The sequence below is a fragment of the Anthonomus grandis genome, chromosome 7, assembly GCF_022605725.1.
Source record: "Anthonomus grandis grandis chromosome 7, icAntGran1.3, whole genome shotgun sequence".
NCBI lineage: Eukaryota > Metazoa > Arthropoda > Insecta > Coleoptera > Curculionidae > Anthonomus > Anthonomus grandis.
In genome coordinates this window covers 26835839-26860100 of record NC_065552.1, presented here as the reverse complement: position 1 = coordinate 26860100, position 24262 = coordinate 26835839, and the positions used below count along the sequence as shown (strand labels likewise).

The following is a 24262-nucleotide window of genomic DNA, read 5'->3' as shown; positions in this document are numbered from 1 at the left end:
ACCTTGGTGTTCACAAGCACTTCCAAAGCAGCTTGTGTATCAGTTATCATGAGGATCTGTTTCTCATTGAAAGCTCTTCTATTATTTTCTTGCGAACGTTCAACTATTCCAGTGATTCCTGTCAGAAAGACCGATGCAAAATTTCGCAAAGGATGTAAAATGCCTTGTTTATGTTTAGCTGGTTTGGTTAGGATAGTTTTCCATGCACTGTTTGACATTTGTTTAAGTTCATTAGATGTAATCTCAGTTCTAAATAGTGTATCTAAATTTATAGTGCCTTTTACATATTTAACGTCAATATTACATTCTTCCAATAACAACCGATATTTAGTAAGCCTGCTAGAGGGGTTTTTCCTTCCAAAAAAAAACAAGAAGTCTGTGATTTATATAGATTATAAATTTTCGCCTAAATAAATAACTCCTAAAAGATTTTACTGCAAAAACAATATCTAACAGTTCCTTTTCAATAACAGGATAATTTATTTTCGCTTTATGTAACAGTCTAGAAAAATATAAGACTAGTGATCCATCTCCGTTTGAAAGAGTAGCTCCTATAGCTTTGTTAGAGGCATCTGTTATCAGTATGAAGGTAATATTTGCCGAAAAAAGTCCATTGAAATTTGACATGCTACGAGTTAAATAATTTAGTGGAAAAACAATATTTGCAAAATGTTACGGTTTTCTTATAAAAATTTGCAGACGCAACGAACCCCTTGACTTTTTTCTCGTCTTTTGGAGTTCTTTTATTGCATTAACTTTTTAAGGGTAGCCATTTACACCTTCGGCAGAAATAATGTGCCATAAATATTTCAATTTTGATTCAATTTTTAATTTACATTTCACAAGAAGATTAGCTTTTCTTTTTCTTTTCTTTTTGCTTTACGCTGTTTCTCTGCTTCTTTATATTTCTTCCCTTATTTCTGCATGGATCTTTCTTATCATTGATCTTCTGACTTTTTTATATAGCAACGGTCCAATAAAAATCGCCAAAACCTCAATAGTTACAATACTTAGGATATCCTGGATTGAGCCAAAACTCTTATATGTAGTGGGAGTAATAGTTTTTCCACCACTGTTTCCTGCTTGAGTATTATAATTATTTCCTTTTTTTCTCTGTGTTTTATCCATTGTAATAACCATTGTAAGTAAAATGGGATTTTCTCTATTTATTAATGAAACAACTTCTGATTTTAGAATAAGAACTATATTTATTTTCAATTTTAAAATTAGTCGGCACATATCCAAAATGCTTATTTTTTTACAAAATATATTTTAATTACCAATATTATAAATAACCTTCATTTAATAAACATACAAATATAAACTATTGATTACCGTATATATCCTCCTGAGAACTTGCGTCCATCTAGGTGGACATTCCAATATTACGTAGTAATTCCGAAAAAAACTCTAATTTACCAGTGCATCTACGCATTTCTACTTCGACTATAACCCATCGCGCCATCTAAACATAAAAAGTGCAATCAGCTGGCCAACATAGCGCTAGTCAGCTGTTAAAATGTCGGCGTTCGGACGTGCAACAATTGACGGTATGTTTTTCACTTAATTTTTTAATTTTTTCTAAATATTTTTTTGTAAAAACTAGTATAATCTTTTTCTAAATGATTTTTGTTTATAATTCGATTAATATTTTAAGTCTTTAGTGGAAATTTATTTAAATAAATGGAAAAAACGGCCATGTCCATTTAAATGATCGTCGGGAATCCGTCCTCTAATTTTACATTTAACCTCAATCCATTAAAGTGGACACTAGGACTTGCTTTAAATTGTTAACTTCAAACTAGCCAAATAAATAATTTTAAGAAACATTTTAAATTTATGACATTATTTTTAGCTATTTTTGGAAATGATACTTATTTGCGACCCGGTAAAGATGACGATAGGCTACTTCAATTATTGAATGCTGACGATTCTGAGTTTGAAGGAGACTCAGATGACGATGAAGATGGGATAATAAATGCGGAAATAATTGGTGAAACAATAATTGAAGAAGAAGATTTGGAAGAAACCTTAGAAACTATGGATATTATAGAAGATCAAATAGATGAAAATCAAGATGATTATGATGGTGACTCAGACCTAGAATTTGATATTCCACTTAGCATTTTAAAGGAAAAAATGTCAGCAAAAGCTAAAAGAACGACTTTTATCTTTTGACTTTTGACTTTTATTTTATGATTTATCGACCGATGAAGTAAAAAAAATTTATTGGAATATCGGTTTTAATGTCTTGTTTAAAATATCCTAGGGTGAAGATGTTTTGGGCCAAAACAACTAGAGTTGATTCAATTGCGAGGCACATGACGCAAGATAGATTTTTTTCAATAAGAAGTCACTTAAAAGTAGTCATTGACAATGATTTATCAGCTAATGATAGACAAAAGGACAGGTTATGGAAAGTAAGACCAAGTACCGAGAGAGTCAGACAAGGATGTTTAAAACTAGAGAGGTAAAAAAATGTTGCAGTGGATGAACAAATGATACCATTTACTGGCACCTGTGGTCTAAAACAATTGGTAAGAGGCAAACCCAATCCAGAAGGACTAAAAAAATTTGTATGTGCTACACCAGAAGGACTTGTGCTTGACTTTGAAATCTATCAAGGTAAACAAACTTTTTTGGACGAAAATTCAAAAAAATTGGGTGTTGGAGCTTCAGCAGTGATGCGATTATCCCAAAGCCTTAAAAGTGGCTCTCACATCTTCATGGATCGCTATTTTACAACAATATCGTTGTTAGAGAGTTTACTTGATAAAAACTTTTATGGTACGGGTACTATTATGAAGTCTAGAATTCCTTCTTCAACTCATCTAAAAGCAGAAAAAGAAATTAAAAAATTCGAACGAGGTTTTAGTGAACAATCAGTAAGGGATGATTCAAAGATTAATGTGGTTCAATGGTATGATCAAAAACCAATAATTTTTGCATCATCTAAAATGGAAAAAGATTCAATAAATATATGTAAACGTTAGTCGAAAAAGGAGGCTAAATACCTAGATATTTCTAGACCAAACATTGTTAAATCATACAATGATTGTATGGGTGGTATTGAATTGATTGATCGAATGATTAGTTACTATCGCATCAATACTAGAACTAAAAAGTGGACTGTAAAAGTAATTTTACATTTCATAGATTTAGCTCTTGCAAATGCCTGGATCCTCTACAGAACTGATAGGAAAAAACTAGGTGATTCTGCCAAGCAAATTCAACAATTTTTAGATTTTAAGATCAGCGTTGTGGATAAACTTTTAGCCACAAATTTTGAAGACCAAAATGAAGCACCTTTGACAATAAAGATTTGAAATAACGCTTTGGGCTACATTACACCAACACCATTGACTCCCCCTATGACAAAGAAAAAAGACATGCACTTGCCAGCCGTTGCTGGTCACTTAAAGAATTCGGTTCGGTGTAAATCATCAAGGTGTACGAAGAAAACCAAATTTTATTGTACCAGCTGTGATGTTTTTTTGTGTGTCACTGCTGATCATAATTGTTTTTATGAATACCATGTGACTGGGCAATAAAATTACATCGAAAGTTTTGGTAGTTTAAGAAATATTATTTTTGTTAAAACACATAATAAATAATTATGCATTTTTTTTTGTTTCTTTATGACCCAACGTCCATTTAAGGGGACATCAAAAAAATAAGAAAAGGTTGACTTTAAAAAAAAAACGTATTTTTATATTAAGTGTATCCCAAGTATATAAACTATTATGTTTATCCTTGTTTATTAAAAGTCAGCTGGCCGGCGATCTCAGGAGGATATTACATATAATACTTTTATAAAATGTTTTGATAACTATGCTTATTTCTATATATTGTTATTCTTATACTACAATAACTAAATGAGTAAATCTAATGAGTAAAGGGCTAAATGAGTAAATCTGACAAAGCGTCTATATTGACTTTTTTAATTGCGCATATGTGCGTGTATTAAGAGAAAAAGGACGTCGCCTTTGCTTGAATAAATTTTGTTTTGTTGAAGTTTCATCCTGTTCTACTAAAAAAAAGAATAAATAATTTCTTTCACTTGAGAAAACTTTTTTATTTTATTTTGAAGAAAACCTTACGTTTTAACTGGTTTACCTTATTCTGTAATGTCTTTTATTGTGCCAGTCCGTAAAAAATATAAAATACATTTACATCTTTTATTCATTGAAATCTAAATGGACTGCCTCATTTATAAAACATCTGGACATCGTAAACATTTATAGTTTCAGTTTGAACCCTAAAAGAGTATAAATAAGTAAAAAGAGTAAGGATAGTTTAATTGGAATTTAAGCATCATCTGTCATTTAAAACGTTAACAATACTACTATAAAGTATTTCTTGATTAACTTTAAACATGTTTTGTCATTTTTACCATAAATAGAAATATCGTACAAAAAATTATGCTTTTATTTTGCATTGCAAAGAGAATTTTGTTTTCCCAAGCACTAAAAAGGCTTACGGTGAATTGACTTAAGTGAAAGCACTGCAGATGTGGTGAAAGATTTAGTATGTCTTGGTTGTGAAGAAAATGGTGACCGAAAATCGTCAATTAAGTCTGAGAAATATATCCCCTGAAATTTCTGAAATGTTTTATAAATCAGTTCATTACATCATAAACGATTGTTTGAGTCTAAAAAACGTTGCTGCTTGACCAGTTACCAAAAACATTCAATAATTTGCAAAATCCCAACTGTTAAAGAAGTGTTAGAACCGTGACCTCCGATGTCATATTCATTAAACGCATGGCACCTGCTAAAGAAACGTTGGCTTACGAACACGACAAGCTAAAACTGCTGTTAGATGGCGTGTAGGGTGATACGCTTAGAGTGTAAACCAGTGCACCATACGTCAAGGAACACGGTCAAGGCAGCGATTGTCTGTCCGTTGGCGGTAAAAACTTGACACATCAAAGCAAACTCGCAGCGAGTGTGAACTGGATGCATATGCTGTCATATGGGCGACCACATGCGGTGTCATCTTTTACCCAGTCCACACATGTTGCTCTTTGTCCTTTCCTTTCCTTCTGAAGCAGTTCCCAGACCCTTTCCACCCCTAGCCGGTAGTTAGCTTATCCTATTCACTCCTGTATCCAGGCCAGATAATGCCGGATGCATCATAAGAGAAGCAGACCATTATGGCCCGAAATGGAGAACCCCCAACCTCACTACACAGTAGGGCGTAGGTGTAAAGGAATAGAACCCTTTGCTTAGTACATATATATTATAGATGAAAACACCATAGCCGTCTCCGTCACGTCTTGAATGAAAAAAAGAAGAAGTATTTGCTGCAAGTATTTAGTTTTTGTTGAGTGTTCAGTCAGAAGTAAATGGACAAAACGTCGTGGGCAAATAAAGTTATATTAAGTTACTATACAAACGAGCAATCGTTTTTGGCTAACCAACATGTTGAAACGAAACTAAGGCAAGGAGATTTGTCAATTCATAGGTCGTGTAAGTCTATTCTCTGTATCGGCGTAACGGTTTACACTCTACACACCGCTTAATGGCACTTTAACTAGACAAGCGGGGGAGCACGCCACTGTCTTCCAGGCCGAAGTTTCGCTGTATTAAAATGCGGACAGAACATCCTAAGCTGCGGACACCGCAATACAGTCGTATCAATATGCTCGGACAGCAGAGCTGCCATTAAGGCTATTACGGCCGCAAAGGTAAGCTCCAAGCTTGTACTAGAGTGCATAAAAGTCCTGAAAAAACTGGTACAGGTTGGCTGCAGGGTCCAGCTTGTCTGGATACCTGGCCACGCAGGCCGTGCAGGTAATGAGGAAGCGGACTCTTTTGCCAGACTGGGATCCGCCAATGTGCCGATGTGGCCGGAACCCATAGTTGGTCTCGCCAAATGCGTTGCAGTCGCGTCAATGAAGGGCCTGCTGGACAAGTGGACCCACCGAAGATGGACTGAGTCCGCTGGTATGAGACAGGCCAAAGCGCACATAGGTGGGCCCTCTGCCTGTCTCACCAAAAATCTACTACGCTTAAAAAGACGCGAAATTCGGCTAGTGACAGGTCTTTTAACCGGTCACTGGCACTTAAGAAGCCATCTCCATACTATCGGTATTACGGACAACCCGGAATGCCGATGGTGCTGTGAGGAGGATGAAACCGTTGAACATGTAGTCGGGGAGTACCCAGCATTCACGTGCCCCAGTTTTAAATAGTTGGGTAACACTTTCAGTGTACCGAGTGACTTTAAGTCCTTCAGACCAGAGAGCCTTATCGGTTTCTCTGAGGCCGTTGGGCTCTGGTAAACCCCGGTGGAGCATGACGGGTCCATCAGGAGACCTATATGCACAACTGCCTTGGCAGCCCACTGTTTCGACAATTCAACTAGACAAGCGCCGGAATGGCGTCTTCCAACTAAGCTCGTCAAAAGTAAAAGGTGATCACTAGTTCTTTCATTATCGCGGTGTTGTGCACTTGAAAGTCTTACCAAAACAGTGAAACAGTGTTGCGCGCAAATTCGTTGGAAAATAGAAATCAAGGATGCTGCAACTTGATAGCGCACCATTTCACTGGGCTGTCAACAAAGTTTAGGCCGAAGACTTAACAAATGTTATGGAATGGCCGCCATATTGACCTGGTAAGGGTCTAGTTGATTGTCCTTTTTTTCCAAATGACGCTACCACGGGTGCAAAAAGTAATAAGTACTTTACGCACGGTATTATAAAACAGTTATTTATGTAACAAGTTTGTAAAATTATCATTTTTTTAGGTAACTTTGTCAATTTCCATCAATAATAAAAAGGGGATTTTACACACGTATAACATATAACATTTTTCCTACTACCGAAGAAAACATCAAAAAAATAAAAAATATCAAACTACTTTACGCACTTAAACGACTTTATGGTAAAAAAACGTCAAAACATTTGTTGACAAACTATGAATAAATGGCAAATAAACATCAAATTCTTTTTACGCACTCAAATAAACGTCAAATTACGCATGTTTACGTGAAAAGACTACCTAATATATAAATATAGTCAATCTAGCTAATTATTCTAATGATGATTTTAAAATGACCTCTTTTATTTAAAAAAAGTACCGTTAAAACTAAACTTTCATTGTTGACATCCGAGAGGGGTCGTAAGTCGCTATATTCGGTCCTGTACAGCCCACGTCAATGCTGGAGGCCTGGAGATGGCGACACGTGGAAGACGGTTTTCTATTAAACGGCATTTCACGTGGGAGACGGAGACGCAATTATTTTACTTAAATTATTTTCTTTGAGTTTTGTCATTTTTGAGCTTTTATTGCCAAAATCATATATTAATAAATATTTTTCTTTTTTTTTTTTGAGTAATTTTCGCATTTTGTCACCGTCTATTTATTTTTTAATGGACACCTAGAAAATATACCATTCAAATATATAATATTTGGCTTTTATAGAAAAGCTGTAAAAATAATGACATGCTTAGGATATAGAGATGATTGTAAAGGAATGTATGTAAGTACGCGTTTAATAACTATCTTCATAAGAAAAGGTTAAAAAAATATCTTTTAGATGACGTTTGACCAATATCTAGACTCTGATTTTAATATTTTAGACTAGTCAATTTATTATATTATTTTAGCATTTTAAAATGTAATTTATGAAAATATGTAGTGGGTCATATTTTGTGTTCATGCCTTTAATACTGTGATTCACTATTTTGCATTTTAATCAATTTAACTTTTGTTGTGTTATTTATTCTGAATCATATGTTAATATCTCTTAGTCTACTTTACCGAATTGTGTATACTTATTTATATTTGTATTGACATGAATAAATTATTATTACTATTATAACTTGCAGAATTTCACCATGACTTTGTTTGTATCTTATTTGGTATAATTATTGTTTCCTACACGATAATGCATTTCCCATTTTTTTAAAGATTTCTTTGTGTATGATATTTCATTATACGCTATAAGATATATACGTGTATGCAAAGTATATCGTATTTAAAAGTAATTTAAAAGCCTAGAAAATATGCAAATGTATTAAATAGAAAACTATTCTAGTGATATAAATGAATTCAAAAATGATTCCAATGCATGGCAGTATATTTTCTTTACCTTTAAAATAGTCAGAGGCGCCGAATTATCAAAGATAAAAAATTCTTCTGCAGCTTAGCAACTTATCACTATATTTCTCTCTCATAAAATAATTATTTTTTTGACGTAACAGAAATCAAATAAGGACTTCTCGCGCGATAAATCCTAAGTTAGTTAATTTGACTGGAAAATAATATCCTAAAATCTATGACAATACTATCTTCCGCGATTTCTTTATCATCTATTTCAGGCTACTAAATAAAATAGAGGTCTGCTAAGAACAATGTACAACTAGAATTAGTTAAAAACAACTTTGTTTGAGTTCAACATGTGCACACAGGCAAGAGGGGGTTTTGTTTACAAACGTAATCACAGACTTTCTGTTATCAAGCTTACACACATTTTCAAAACAGGAAATTTTCAGCAATATATTAACACATGTAATAATGTTAATTTAACTTATTTGTCTTAGATTTTGTATTGAAAATAAATAGTAAAAATAGATTTAACCTACTCTAAGAGCAAAAATAACATCTACAAACTAAAAAAAAAATATTAAAATTTTTATTCCTAAAACCGCTTCTAAAAAATTTGGAATGGCAACACCACAAGCAAAAGTTCAGTGATGCGCGATGTGTCCTTTGTTTGGCTGTGTTTATAACTTGTGCTGTTTATAACGCACCATGAAAAAAGACAATTTAAACCAATCTTTTTAGAAATTAATACCTATGCTGTCATAACATTATAAAAAAGGAGAACCCTCATCATAAACGTAGGATAGGGGATAGTAAAATAAAAATAAACCTAAGAAAAAACTTAAATCTGAAGTGTGTGAAATACAAGAATCTTTACACTTTTAAATTAAAATATTTTTTTAAACTCCAATCTCTTAAGGGTTTAAAAAATAGAAAACTTCAGTTTAGTCAATGCTCTATGACTGATTTTGTTTTGTTAGAAAAATGGCATAATAAAATGTTTGCATAGTCTATTATTAATTATATTTATTCTCTAAATTTTTTTTAACGATATCACTGGTAAACATTTCTTGTGTCTGTAGCATCAACAATGCGATCAAGCGGCGTTGCGATGTTGTTGTCCTTTTCTCTAATATACGTTATCTCCATTCATTTCACTTTGCCTATTGCCTTCTTTATAAAGTATCTTATCATATCTTATTAAAGGGGAATAGTAGTATTGTTTTATGCCTGTCAAAATAAATGAAAAATTGTTATAGTATTATAATTTTTTTTTGCTATTTTTACATAAGCATTTGGCATCATTGCATCAGAAATATTGCAAGCGGACAAACTGCCCATAGATCTACGGCAATGCTAATTCTAGCCGTGCAATATTCTGATTTACACAATAAAGAAATGACGGAATATTTAGATCTGCCTGAATGCAGAGAGCAATAAAGAGACTGACTAGCATTACCATTTTTTTACCTAAAATCCAAAGTGAATTAGAACGGAAGGCGCGTGATTTTTTCTATAGTTTAACCATAGTTTTTCCTCCGCCCAATACCAACGATACTCCGGATAATCCCCAAGTCCTTTAGGCTTAATTATCTGGTGAGACAGGTAAAGAGCCCAACTATGTATGCCTTAGGCTATCTCTTGACTATGCCGATTAGAGATTCGGGGCCAGGTACCTAGATAAGCTAAACGCTGCAGTTTTCCATCACGAGTTCCTCTAGGACTATAACACACACAAGTACAAGCTTGGAGCTCAACTATCAGGCTTATTGCCAGGTGCATGCTTTCCAAGCAGATCGACACGAGTGGATTGCAGTGTTCATAATTTAAGATTTCTTGTCTGCATTTTAAGATAGCAATTACTGTAGCTTGGAAGACAGTAGCGAATTGTCTCAGCATGTGAGGTCTGCTAAAGCATGCTGGTATAAGTCTGCACCAGCTCTGTATTCAGTTTGGAACTATCTAACGGATGGTCGATTGACTAAGACAGTCTTATTAGAGTCCTACTACAACATATCCTGATAGTTGACTGTTGCAGGTGCCATAGAGTCACTTCCTATAAGACATGCCTACAAATTTTAGCTTTGTCAGTCTCGTATAGTAACTGGATAATATATGAATGAATTGCCAATTACTCTTTTCTTTAATTTTTGAATATTAGAAGACAATATAACTTATATAACTTGAATGTGATATGTAGGTTAATGATTCTTCTTCAATAAATCACGTACAAGTTTATCCTATACTGACTTTCTTTTTCCTTGGGAAACGAGAAGTTTACAAAAGTTTCCCATATAAATATTTATGTAAATATCTCGTAGAGGAAGTAATGTATTTCGCCTTCGCTTTGGAAATATCGCGGTTTGACTGGTGCACAACGCGAAACGCTGCACGTCCTACGATATTTTGATTTATACCTCTCGTACTTTCAAAACAAACAGATTTATGTTAAAAGCCAGAATATTTTGAATTGTTACCCTCCGCACGCAAAGAACCCTTTTATCCGGCTGCTTAAACCAATTTTACAAGCTAAATATCCGAGTGCTACCGCTGTTGGAAAACGTACACCAGTGTAAACAGGGCTTAGTGTTTCTGGGGATTATAATATTAAAATAAGTGCATAAAGGTGCGGCGTAGTATAGTGGAGTTGCTCCCGTTACACTTATCGCGCTATTCTAATGCAAATAAGGAAAAATAATGGAACAGGAATTTGCCAAGCCTTTTCCTTTATAACTTAAAGTGGTAATTGGCATGGAAGATATCGCGTTTCTAAAGTAGTCTAATTTTGATATATTTGATCCAACAATTTATTTTTTGTAATTTTTCCTTAAATTGCACTCTTAATTACGTCAATATAACATTGATTACATCGTTTTTGATATGGCAGATGACATGTTAAATTTCCTATAATTAGAATTGAGTTTTATGACTTCCTACTAACCTCGGTCACCACGCCCTTAGCCCCAAGTACATACAATGTTATCCAATAAACCACGTGAAATCGATGGACGTGGACACGAAACAAAAAATCTATGTGATGATATCAAAGACAGTTTATCGAATTCTTATCATTTGTTTTTACATAGGATCAAAAAGTGAGTCTTTATTGGCAGAACAAAAATAAAACCACTTTAAGAATTTCTTACAGATCTTACAGATTCTACCTATGTATTAAATATTCATTGCACTGATATTTTTCTTAGAATGCTCCAGCCAGAAGAATAAACCAAGATATACATGGTGTTATAAAAAGGCCATAACAAGATATACAAAATTCGGTGCAAATATTTCAAGAGTATAGTATAAAAAGTATTTTCTCTATAATATACTCTCTATATAGTATAGAGAGTATTTTATAGAAAGAGTATAGAAATATTTGCCCTATAAACATGCGTCCTAAATTGTCTCCTTTCAGAGCCGGACAAATTGCTTAACCCTTTCTCATTCATGAATCATTTGCTCATGAATTTTCATTTTTAAAAGAAAAATTTGATTTTTTGTAAATCAACTCTTTATTTTTTTTTGAAAATTTTTGACGTAAACAGTTTCTTTATTTTTTTGTTTGTTTTTAGTTTTTTTATGTACACATTTGTGTACATTTGTAGTCAATGATATAAAAGATAAATTAAAACAAAAAAATACTTTTTATGATGTATTGCAAAACAGTTGCTTTTTTTTGTAAGGCATAGGTGAACGTTACATTTTTGGCATAAAATTCTTGACCGTCCTTTACAGCCTGGTACTTTACACCTAGATGCAAAGTCTTTTTCATTAATGGATGGCAAATGGTCTAGTCTGTCCAAACGAACTTCGGCCACTGTTTTAATTTCTGGTCTTATTTTTAACGGTTTAGGCGTTGGAGGACTCGGACTATCAGCTGCTGGTCGCTCCCTCTTCCTAGTAGATGTTTTTCCTGCCAAGATTAAAACCTCAGCAACATAGGCTCTAAAGTAAAGCAAATCTAGGACATAATTCTTAGCTACACCCAAGTTAGTAGCTTTTTCTTTATATTCCAACCAGCCGTTTACGCATGCCATATCTATGGCATTAGCAAACATTCTCAGAGTCCACTTTTTAGACCTAATAAATGTCCGATACAAGGTAATAAGGAAATCCATCTTGTCAACACCCCCCATGTTAGAGTTGTAGATATTTATTACTTGTGGTCTTGAAACGTAAATATAGTCCTTCCCTTTTTTATCCTATCGCCGGCACTGGTCTTTATCACCAACTCCCATATAATTTGATGCCATTACAACTGGCCGGTTGTCATACCATTTTGTCATTATAACTTCCCCATCCCCGCTAATAATTTCTTCGGAACAACCTCGACCTTTTATTTTCATATCCTTACGTGCTGCAGCACCCGAACCAAATACATTAAGTTGCTGTGGGTCAAGTTCAGTAGTAGATACTTGATATATTATAAAATCTTACAAGATGCCACTGCTGCCACATAGCGCAAAAATCTTAATTCCCCATGGTTTGGGTTTGTTTTTAACGTATTGCTTGATGTTCAAACTGCCTTTGAACGGCACCATTTGCTCGTCCACACACAATTTTGATTCCAATGAAAGGGAAAGGCATCTTCTCCTAATTGCATCATATAATGGACGCACCTTCCAAAATCTGTCACTGTTGTCCGGTTTTTCGTGAATATTCACGAAGTGAATATGTTGTCGCAATTTATAAAACCTGTTAAGAATCATATTATTGGAAATCAGTGTAATTTGTAATTTATAGTCCCAGTATAACTTAATTCTTGGGTAATGTAGATTACCTATAATGAAATGTATTCCTACAAACGTTTTTAGTTCTTTAACCGTAGGAACAAAGCGGGTTTGTTGCTGAACAGCGTAAAGATTTGTATATTCCATCATGGGTTGGAAAATATCTGCAAAATAATTACAGAAAAAAAACGCTGGGCCTTCTAGCTGAACTACTGGTTCTTCTTCTCTAACGTGCCACTCTATCGGTGGAGTGATATACTGCACATTTTTTCGCCGGAATATATCCTTTTTCTTTGAAAGACATTGTTTTCCAAATAGTCTTCTATATTGGATTTCTTCGACTTTTGTGGAGTTTTTGCCATTATGTTGGGAACAGGTTTAGGTTCTGCTTGTTCTAGCTGCTCAGTCTGTTCACGTTGTTGAGTTACAGGTGTGCTGGGAACAGGTTCAGCCTCTTCCTCCTCATCACTCATTGCTTGTAATTCTACAAGATAAAAAGTATATATGCTACGCACATTATATAATATACTAGTTCCAAGTAATACACCTTTAGGATCAAAATCAAAGCCATCATCTTCATTGAATTCGCCGTCACTGAGTCCTTCAATGTCTGATAATCCAGCTTCTATTAAATCTAATAGTTCTTTATCTGTTAGCGGGCGATTTCGGCTCATTATAAACGAGGATTCTATAATATTTAACTATTTATTAATAACCTTGCACGCGTTACTCAAATATTGCTCGCCAGCTGTTAAAATTACAGTAACAAATTTTTATTGAAAGCCCCTAGAGGGCGGCATCTATACTACATGTAAGATCCTAATGTACACAAATGACACTATGGGCAAAACAATAAATTCCTTTCTGAATTTATATAAGGATGATGATAAATTCATGTACACAAATGTGTACACAGTGAGCGAAAGGGTTAAAGAAAATCGATTATTTATAACCGTGATTACACTAAAATTGAATGTACACCATTATTGCGACAGACGATATTCTTCAAGAAATTTGCATCGGATGTATCTTTGAGAAGGAGCATCTTAGGATACATGTTTATAAGAAAAAAAAGTCTTATTTTAATATCAAAAATACGCTCTTATAATATTTGCACCGAATTTTATAACACCATGCATGCTTTCCGATATACACTATTAAAGAATCCTAGTGGCGCGCACTTACGGCGTTGGCACGCAACATTTTCGGTCAGTTGTGTTTGCTTTGATACTCACAAATTGCAGCTATTTGTTTTTTTTTTAATTACTTGAAACTTAATAGAAACAACGCGTTGAAGTTTTGAGCAAGAAATTTATGAAAATACGTGCAACTTTGTTTGTTTCGATGTAAAGCCATATAAAATATGAGAAAATTTATTCCTTTACTTGTTCCAGCACGACAAATAATAAATATATATTTGCATAGACGTACAAGTATCGGATAATGTCAGATAATATTAAATAAAATTTACAATACTTAACTATACTACTTATATAATTAAAAGAAAAAAAAATTGCAATATTACTGTTTAACTAACGACACTATTTCATTAAGGAAATAGATAGCTGAGACTTTAACTCTTTCTAGACAAGCAACATTCGTATAAGTTATGTAGAACTTAGATACGTAATTGGCTTAAAAAAAAAGGAAATAGCATAATCTGAAAACAGTATTCTACACGAAGGGCTTCAATAAAATAGTTCTTTTTTCTTTGAAAACTACTGAACCTAATAATAATAGTTTTGCTGTATATCAATAATTAAGTAAAGAGTTTTGGTTAGTGGTAAAACTATTTTGTGATTTAAGTGTCATACCAAAGGTTCTAACAATAGGACTATAATAATAAAAAACGGCATCAATTTTATTACGTAATTGTCAGATAAGATATAAGTTGATAGTTTCTTTATTCTACATAGTATGATTAACTAAGACCGTCCATTAATATACCTAAGTACTTAACAATTTTATTTTCTTTCATTATTTCGTCATGCATTTTGACAAGTAAATTTTTTATTTAAATCAGTGAGGCTAAAAAATATTATCTCGATTTTCCATACATTAAAGACCAGGCTGTTATTACAGAGACTCATAAGCTGTTATTACAGTTAATCATCTGATTAACCGCGCTTGCTGATATTTTGAATCTTCCTATTAACTAAAATTTAAACCACTTGGAGTAGCCAAACTACAAATACCATTAACATTAATTAACTTTACTCATTAACAATATATGTAATTGGAGCCACTAAAAACTCAATAACAAGCCTGATAAGGAAGCAAGGAATTCAGTTCATTACTGGCCGAACTTTTACTACGGACAGACAAAATAATGTCAAGCATTTCACCCGCATCATCAGAACATAAAAAGAATTAACTTAAAATTACGTTATTTTAAAAATTTAATAGATTTTAGAGATTTCCCAGTTTGATTTAACCTTTTATTATGTGTAATTGTGTTTATGTTTATGTAGATTCAATTCAAAAGTTGTGCCGACGGAACACAAACGTTTACTTTTAAGAGATTTGTAGAGAATTACAATCTCATTTCAATTCCAATTCTACGAGAAACTTGTTTCGGAAAATTAAACTTCTTACACTAACATTTAAACCAAAAAATTGGACAGTGAGGGATACTTGGATGCTGATCTGGATTAGGTGATTGTGGTTTGGTATAGGTATTGTATAGGTCTGTATACCGATTATGATTGTCATAAGAATCATAAAAACAACCAATTTGAACTACACATTCTGCTCTTGGAGGTTCAACCTGCCATAGCAAAGACTAGCCTGGAATTAACAGCCGGGGAAATAAAGTTTCCGGGACAGGAAGGCTTGTGAAAAATACATCAGTTATGTCAGGGAATATGATGACTAAAGAACATCAGTCTTTGTTCCACTTTATAAAAAACGTGACGTGACACCAACAACTGTGATAACTATAAATTTCTTGCCTTGAGATCTCATACCAGCAAAATTTTCCATAGATCGCATATACTTTGACCTCATTTGGATCACTATGTTCTATATAGCAGATATCCCCTAAACAAGCTGGATTTACATGAAGAAGTCTACGGAACATTCATCAGGTTTCATTGCACTCTATTAAAGTTACTGTTTGGTGCACGTTCCGCCGGAATAATCGGTTCTAATTAAGTCGCACTTACTGTAAATGGTGCTCCATATCAGCGCATGATAACTAATTTCTTTTCGCCAAGATAGGGTGGGATGAACCTGCAAAATATGTGGTTTCAACAGGATGGCGCTACGAGAGAAGCATGCGAGACAACAAATTTATTACGTGAAAGATTCGGAGGTTCCGTTATATTGCGAGGCTCCGAAATCAACTAGCCACGTTTATGCGATTTAACTCCCTTGGATTTCTTCTTGTGAGGCTACGTCAAACCTCGAATATATGCGGACAAATCACAAACGATTGCCTCCCTAAAGGCCAATATAACTTGTAATATTAGTGAGATTGGGCCAGTGTCTAATTTGTGTTAAAATGCCATCGAAAATTGGATCTCTAGGATTCAAATAACTCAGCGAAACCGCGGCGGTCATTTGGCTGATATAATTTTTAAAACTTGATGTCATCAGATATGCTTTAAAATAAAAATAAACCTATTGTAATATTTTTCATAATTTGTTTTATTTTTATTCAAAGATAGAGAGCTGAAAATGGAAAACCCTTTATTTTATTATGTCATAATGGCTGTCCCGCACATTTTGGTGATGGCAGTATTTATATTAGAAGTACTAAAGTGGAAGGGTTGGTCCGATTGCTTGGCCTCCTAGATCCTCCCATTAGGGGTATTTAAGACCAGAAGTCTATGCCGTTCCCAGAGAAATACGAGAACAGCTTTGGAGAAGAATTGGGCAGGCTTGTGTAAAATAACTAAGGTAATTTAATATATTTTATAAACACCCTGTATTCGTTTAAAAGTGTATATCCTAAACCCTAATCATACCATAAACATATACCCTAAACATAAATAAATAAATAATAATATAAGTGGTGGTGTTTGTCCACTAATGTGAGTAATATTTTATATTGTTGTTGTATAAGTCCATGGCTAAAGTCTTATAGCATACCAGAGTTTGTCGCTGTTTAGGTATTACCAGGTTGTGGTCGATTGTGTAGCAATCGGCATACCCTCTGAGCGTACAGTTCCTTCAAGTTAGTTTTGTGAGTTATAGAGAGCCCTTACTTGTCTTTTCGATTGGAACATTTGGATTCTAAGATCTCGGTATATGTTATCTGTTATCTTAGTTTCCGAGTGTTGATATGTGTACTTAGCGGTAGTGGAGCGTCTGGGGTAGCCTTAATTATTTTAGGGGGCACTAGCTAGTCGTCGAAGAAAGAAAATAAGTATATACAGGGTGATTGATGGTACCGTTGTAAGGTTGATGGTACCTTAGACGTTTACGGAGAACGAAAAATGCAACTTTTTTAAATTGGGTATCATGGATTTTAGCTGGTGATCTAACGATTAAAAATATTTTTTACGATACAGCGTTGCCGCTTATACCAAAAAATAGTAGCAACTTTAGTATTTTAAATAGAATACCCTGTATATTATTTTATTTTCCGATTTGCTATCACTTTATGATTGTTTTTGTATAAATTGTTCCTATTCCTGTCTTTAGTGGGTTTTGAGAAATTAATTATTTTCTTTATTTTTTGACCAAAACATAGCTTCAAATAAATGTTTATTATAACGGCACTGGAACGCGCATAAAATTAAAATTATTATACATTAGTTTTCACTATAAAAATTTGTTCTAGGTTATACAGGGTTGCTTAAAATTAGTGATTTTACCGCTAGATACAAAAATTGCTATCTGTATATTATAACTTATTCTAAAAGCAAATTGAAATCCCTTTCTAATGAGGTATCGTGTTCCTATATCTAAGTATCCAGTTATTTTGTATTTGCACAAATTTCCTTTTATCCATTTTTTGTAAATTAGGGTACATTTCGTTGATCTTTTGTCACATTGCTAACATATAAAAGGGGAACATATTGCTGTTTCTTATCAAAAAGAGCAAGAATATGTGTTAAATCAGATGTCAGTCATGTAGATCACTTGTAAATAGAATAAATTTTTTTTTTGTTTTGTTTTATTTTGCTATTCGTTAGTTTCCAGAAATTGTAATTTGTTAGAAATTTACACTTAAAAATCACTTGCAATTTACCTCTTCTTCCAGCTATCGTATAAAATGCTAAAAAATTGCAGTGATTTTTTAGGAAAATATCATTAATTCATTTTAAAATAATACCTAAAAAAATGATTTTAATAATTGTTGAGTAAATATTATCCTTTGACCATTCCAAAAATGGTTTTTATTAATTTACGCAAAAACAGACCCTCAAATAAGAAAACCCAAAAATACAAATTTGCTCAAGACAAAACAAGGATTGAAAAAATATAATTTATTTCAGAAAAATTCAGTGACGTAATGCTTTTTTACTAAAAAATATTTACAGTTAACCCCTTACAGATGCCACTAATAAAACTTAGTTTTTTCTTGTGCGTCAAAAAATGCTCCCTGATGCATAAAACACATCTGCAAATTTTTAAACAAATATCGTTAAGACGTTTAGGACTTACCTTCAAATACATTTTTTTCCTGAATTCCTGGACATCCTGGACACCCGCGGTATAAATTTTCAAAGAATTCAATTTCAACACTTTAATAATATTTGTTAAATTGGTATTATACAATAAATATATATTTTTTATAAAAGCATGTGCATTTGCTTTATACAATAGATTAAACATAATCCCAAGTAGGTAATTTTTTTCTAAAAAAAAAATCATGTTTCTCCTATAAATCATAAATTTTACATAAATATATACGTACATTTTAACATAATTTTTAACAAGAAAAAAGTTCAATATGTTAATATAACAATAATTACTCAAAAACATAAACAAACACCAGCAAAACAAATTTTTAGGTTAGAAAACACATGTTTACCTGATTTTTCACGTTGATAATCAGCTGACCACGTCCCAGACCGACCAGCAACCAAAACACCACCGGCAGCCACCGTCTGGTCATGTTTTCCCAAATTGTTTTTGAGTTTTCTATTGGCAGAACCGAAAATGTTGTGATGTAAACAATGAAAATGATCGATCTGGCGGAGGCGCCGACAACAGTTCGAGAGTCACGCGAACGACGAGCGAAATGAATACGAAAGAAACGTAAACGCGACGTGAAACTGTGCAACGGAGAACCGAGAAATCCGATGTGGTGCATCACATTATGGGTATAGAAGACCTTATGGAGTTGGATATTGTGCGCATACTACGTTGCCGGATTTTCAAAATTTTGGTTTTATTTAGGGTAATTTTAGTATCAGTATTCTCATAATATCATATAAAATCTAGTAACTAAACCTGGGGACTACCCCAAATTTTTCAGAAAAAACATTTTGGCGCCCAACATGTGGGACTATAGGATTTATTTATTAAAAAACTATTATGAAAGTTTTGTATCATAATTTAAAAAAAAAGTTTATAATTTTTAATTTTCACCAATCATCACTGGTAACTCGTGGGTCTTTGAATAAGGGAGGCTACATACAGGGTGTCCTAGACAAAACAGTCCACCCTGAAAATTTTGAAAAATTAATTTTTTAGTCAAAAACGGAGAGCACGTCAAATTTAATATGGAGCAGGGCATTTATTGATAGAAATTGCGTTTCTCTGGCGTGAATTAAAGGCATCACTTACATTTTATTCTCTACATAAAACTAATTTTCTTATTTTATAAATTCTTTCTCGAGAATTATGAATAAAGAAAAATAAGCGTTATTATTTAAATGGAAGAAATAAAAAGTATCTATTTTATTAAATGTTGAAAATGATCTCCGTTGACCTCTATAAAAAATACAATTATTGTTGTTCAAAACATTTGCACACATTAGAAATCATTTCGGGGGTTATTAACTGACATGCGTTAACAATTCTATTTCGAAGATCTTTAGATGGCCCTATAAAAAAATCAAGAGGGGTAAGATTGGGAGGTCTAGCAGGCCACTCTACCGTACCTCTCTGGCCAAACCATCGTCCAGAAAATATGTTGTTTAAAAAATGAAAAACGGCAGCAGCATTATGTGGTTGTATCTTATCTTGTTGTTGAGTTGTTGCAGTATAATTTCTAGAAAGTTATCATCTTATTCAAGTAACTCAGATATTTTAGGATTTTTAGCGTCCTGTAGGATTTTCAAGTAATTTTCAGCATTCAAATTTGTATCAATAAAAAAAGATCCAACAATAATGGTCTTTCAATATACCAGGCCATAGATTAAGTTTTTGAAGTTGCTGCGTATGTGTTTTTCAAAATGAATGAGGGCTATTGTCGCTCCGATATCTACAATTGTGTCTATTGACTTCACCGTAAATAAAAGGAGCATTTATTTGAAAAATACATTGTGCAGCAAATTTCTCTCACAATTTAACTTATCACTAAAATACTTACAAAATTGTACACAAAGATCAAAGATCATCTTCATTTAACCTGTGTACTAATTTGATTTGGCAGATTTTTGGCAGATAGTTTGCTTAGACATAATATTTGTGTAATTTTAAAGTTGTAAAATGTCCTTTTAGACATGCCATATGTGGTAGCAATTTTTCAAGCAGTTCGAGGAATTAGGTTTCATCTCAGCATGACGCAATACTGCAACTACCACTTCATTTTTCACTGGATACTGATTTTCATTTTTTTTCTGTTTAGTATTAACCCCGTTTGTTGAAACTTCTTTATCAAATCCATTACATAAGAATGATTTACCTTTTTGTCCGGATGATTACCATTAAAAGCACGTGCTGCTGCTCTAACAGATTTATTTTGTTGATAATAAAGATCCACCTACCAATTCTTTCTTGCATCGTAGATAACGAACATCGTATAAAGAATGTCAACCACGTTTATTCGTATTTCTTGAGAACGAACTATTATAATAGAAAAAAACAAAAACAGAGTTATCTAGAAAATAAAATTACCTTTAATTTAAGGTATCCCTCGATCCCTATTCCTATTTTAAAAAATTGACATAGGAGCTCTGATAGGTGAAGAGACAACGTCAAAGAAACGCTATTTCTGTTAATAAATGTCCGCCTTATTATTAAATTTGACGTAATCGGTTTGGCTAAACAATTTATTTTTTAAGACTTTCAGGGTGCTCTTTTGTCTCGGACACCCTGTATATAAAAGTGAAAAATAGCTTAAACGGGGGATAGAGGGGGTCATTTTTAATCAAAATCACCCCTATGTTGTCATGCAATTGTGAATAGCTTAAAAGTTATTGACATATTTGCGTATTTTTTAAATTCCAGCACCTTGCCAAATAAAAGCTTTTAAAAAATTATACAGTTGATTAACCAATACATTTTTTTTGGTTTATGTGTTTTGTTTTTCTTGTTGGACCTTTTACATCCTCAAAAATAAGCTGCTTAACTTTAAGTCCATTTTTTGCAATAAAAGTGTAAGAAATAAGAGCAATCCTTACAAACTTCTACCGATCATCAAGTTATATCTTGAAAACAAATTTTATTATTGCCAAATAAAATTTATATTCCTTCACAAAATTGAAAAAAAAAATTATATGGCCAAATAAATATTTTGCTTTAATATTTTACAAAATAATAATTAAGGTACGTCAACTTCTAATACTGACCGAGTTACCTATCCATCATTTTTTCGAAAAATGTTGATTTGTCGCGTTTTTTGTCATAAATAAAATTTAAAAATAATTTAAAATACCGATATAGCCCAGAATGTCCAATATCGATATCCAAAATTAGTTCAATCGTTATCCGTTATGTCCAGGCATAAAAAATGGATATTTAATGGATATCCATTGGATTACTGGTTTAGAATATCCACGTCTATTCCTAATACTGTCCTAAGGTGGAAATGCAGATTTATAAAATAAACAATAAAATAAATACTTTTGCAAAGGATGATGCATTTTAAATTATTTTTAAATAGCGACTAAAGTCGCTTGACACGACTGAGTAACAGAAAAATGAAATAAATTCATATTATATTTTACTTTTGTTTTAAAATATGACTGTAAGGCAAATTATGCTGTTAAATTGATTTATGTTATTTTTGTTGTTAGTGCAATGGACCTGAGTCATTTGTAGAAATAAAAATCAATATCTTGTTTTTTAGTGTATTAATTTTAATAATTTTTTTAGTACATACTTGAGGACCCTTAGAGTCTCCATAAATCAATAATTATAAAATTGTATCCATTAGAACTCAAAATATTTAGTTGACAATAAGACACAAATTATTTTATTTCTTAAAGGCACTTCTTTAAGAAAAATGTCAAAACAGTTTAAACATGTTTTGTGCATTGATTTTAATCATTTTTCCAGCACATACTTACGAAGTCCTTAGAGTCTTTAGAAATCAATAATTATAAAACTGTACTCATTATAACTCAAGATATTCAATTGCCAATAAGAAACGAATTATTTTATGTTCATTTAATATTTCAAACATTTTCACTATTATTAACTTAAAGCAAGCATTAGGATAACAAGAGCAAGTGTGTAAAATAATCTTTTTTTTTAATGGGAAATTTTCCGGTTTTGTTTAACTGACTATTCTGGATCTATTATTTATCTATGGATAATGCTTAGATTATCTCCTAAAAGTGAATTATACTGTGTTTAGTGATAAGTGTGCTCATATAGTGATTGAACGCCCATTGCCTCTTTTTATCTACAAAAGAATAGTCACTTATAATGCCAGAAATCAAGCAACATTCAGACATTGCTGTAAATAGCTTAGTGCTTATTTAGAAATGATTTTGTAAATAAATAAGAAAGAATTGATTTTTTTAACACTTTTTTATTTAGTAGTATTAGTATTAGTGGGTTTGATCGGGACGGTCTCGGGGATAATAGTAATGAAAATGAAATAGTAATACTGATAATAGTAACTTCAATCTTATGTTGGCTTAAGTTTTGAGTACTGAACAGCAGAAGGCTGATTTGAGGACTTAATACAATCATACTTCAATAAAACCTAAATTATCCAAATCCTTAGCTACTTACGCTATTCTTTATAAGATTCTTCAAGTTGCATCATCTTCGAAAAATTCTAAGACCAGAACATAGCGAGTTGGATGCCCATATTGTTGCACATTTTAGCACTCAAAGTAAAAAAGATGTGATATTCTGTTTTATATTTCTAAAAGTATTCTTAGTTTTCATCGGGATATAATGAGAAATAGTTAGTAGTCGGTTGAGAAATTTCCAACGCAAGCTGAGATATGACGTTGGATAGACTCTTGTTCTTGATAGCATAAATGACACAATATGGATTCAATTGATGATATAGTATTCGGTATTTCGTGATGGTTGTTTTTGACTGGCAGTGGATGACTTGTAGGTCGGTGGTAAGAAGTTAAGTGTTCCAAAGACATAATTCATAATTGAGTGTGCCTATGTGTTAATTACAGTTATTTTTATTTAAAGGTTAGTAACGTTTTGAAAATTATTTCGACACTTTTGAAATAGTAGGTACATTCAGGTTAATATCTTGATAAAACCCTAAACATTTATGAGTCTGAAAAAGGAACTTTGGGATTGTTATATTATTATTATTATAGATTTCAAGCGGCAATCGCATCCCTCCCCTAGAGAAGGGAGGATCATTTATCCCTGGTATCTCCATGGTATCGGACTCCTTAACCTTTATTAACAAATGATATTCTTAAGACTAAAATTACATCATATATTTCTTAAACTAGTTGACGTTATCTGCATTTCCAATGAACTTTTAAACGATTCGATATGGAGATAATAGCGTTGACTTCTGCTTTAGCTTATAGATGCTTTGCTTAAGGTTGAGCAATTTTAGGTTTTTGATTCTTTAGTATTACTCCTGTTGTTAACACATTAATTGTAATTGTCCGCACTTCTCTTATTTCCCATTATCTTCGTATTTGATGTTCTAGATTATTATTATTTATTATTGTTATTATTATTATTATTATTATTATTATTATTATTATTATTATTATTATTATTATTATTATTATTATTATTATTACTATTATTATTACTATTATTATTATTATTATTATTATTATTATTATTATTATTATTATTATTATTATTATTATTATTATTATTATTATTATTATTTACCAACTACTTTTATTTCATTTATTTAACATCTAATGTCTAATATTGACTTTGAAAATGCTCAACAATTATATTAAAGAGGTATAGTTTGGCGCCCAACAATAGACTTCTTATGACTATTTTAGACTACTTGTACCAGAGAAAAAAACAGAATGAACAATATCAAGAATCACAAAGTTCCATTAAAAGAAAAAGTTTGTATAAATTCTACATCGGAATAAATCTTACAGATTAGAAGCTAGGGTATCGTAGGCTAGGGTGTCGCACGGACTTCCTAATTAACTATTTCTCACCGTAAGAAAA

General features: G+C 32.5%; 1 protein-coding gene and 1 long non-coding RNA gene across 3 annotated transcripts in view; both read right to left on the bottom strand.

Moving 5' to 3' along the window:
- The window catches only part of LOC126738340 (out at first protein), a 274579-nt gene extending 255548 nt beyond the window's left edge, over positions 1–19031 (bottom strand). The window contains exon 1 of the mRNA XM_050443616.1: positions 18765–19031. Within this exon, the coding sequence (XP_050299573.1) occupies positions 18765–18848 (84 nt within the window). The 5' untranslated portion in view covers positions 18849–19031. The remainder of the gene's footprint in view (positions 1–18764) is intronic.
- LOC126738343 (uncharacterized) lies at positions 1189–18757 on the bottom strand. Of its 2 annotated transcripts, XR_007661303.1 has the most exons (3): positions 18395–18757; positions 4117–4258; positions 1189–4030 (listed from the first exon to the last, which is right to left on the bottom strand). It is a non-coding gene; the product is annotated as an uncharacterized LOC126738343 (long non-coding RNA). The 2 variants fall into 2 exon arrangements; XR_007661304.1 differs by having other exon boundaries at positions 1189–4258.
- Positions 19032–24262: the final 5231 nt, after the last annotated feature.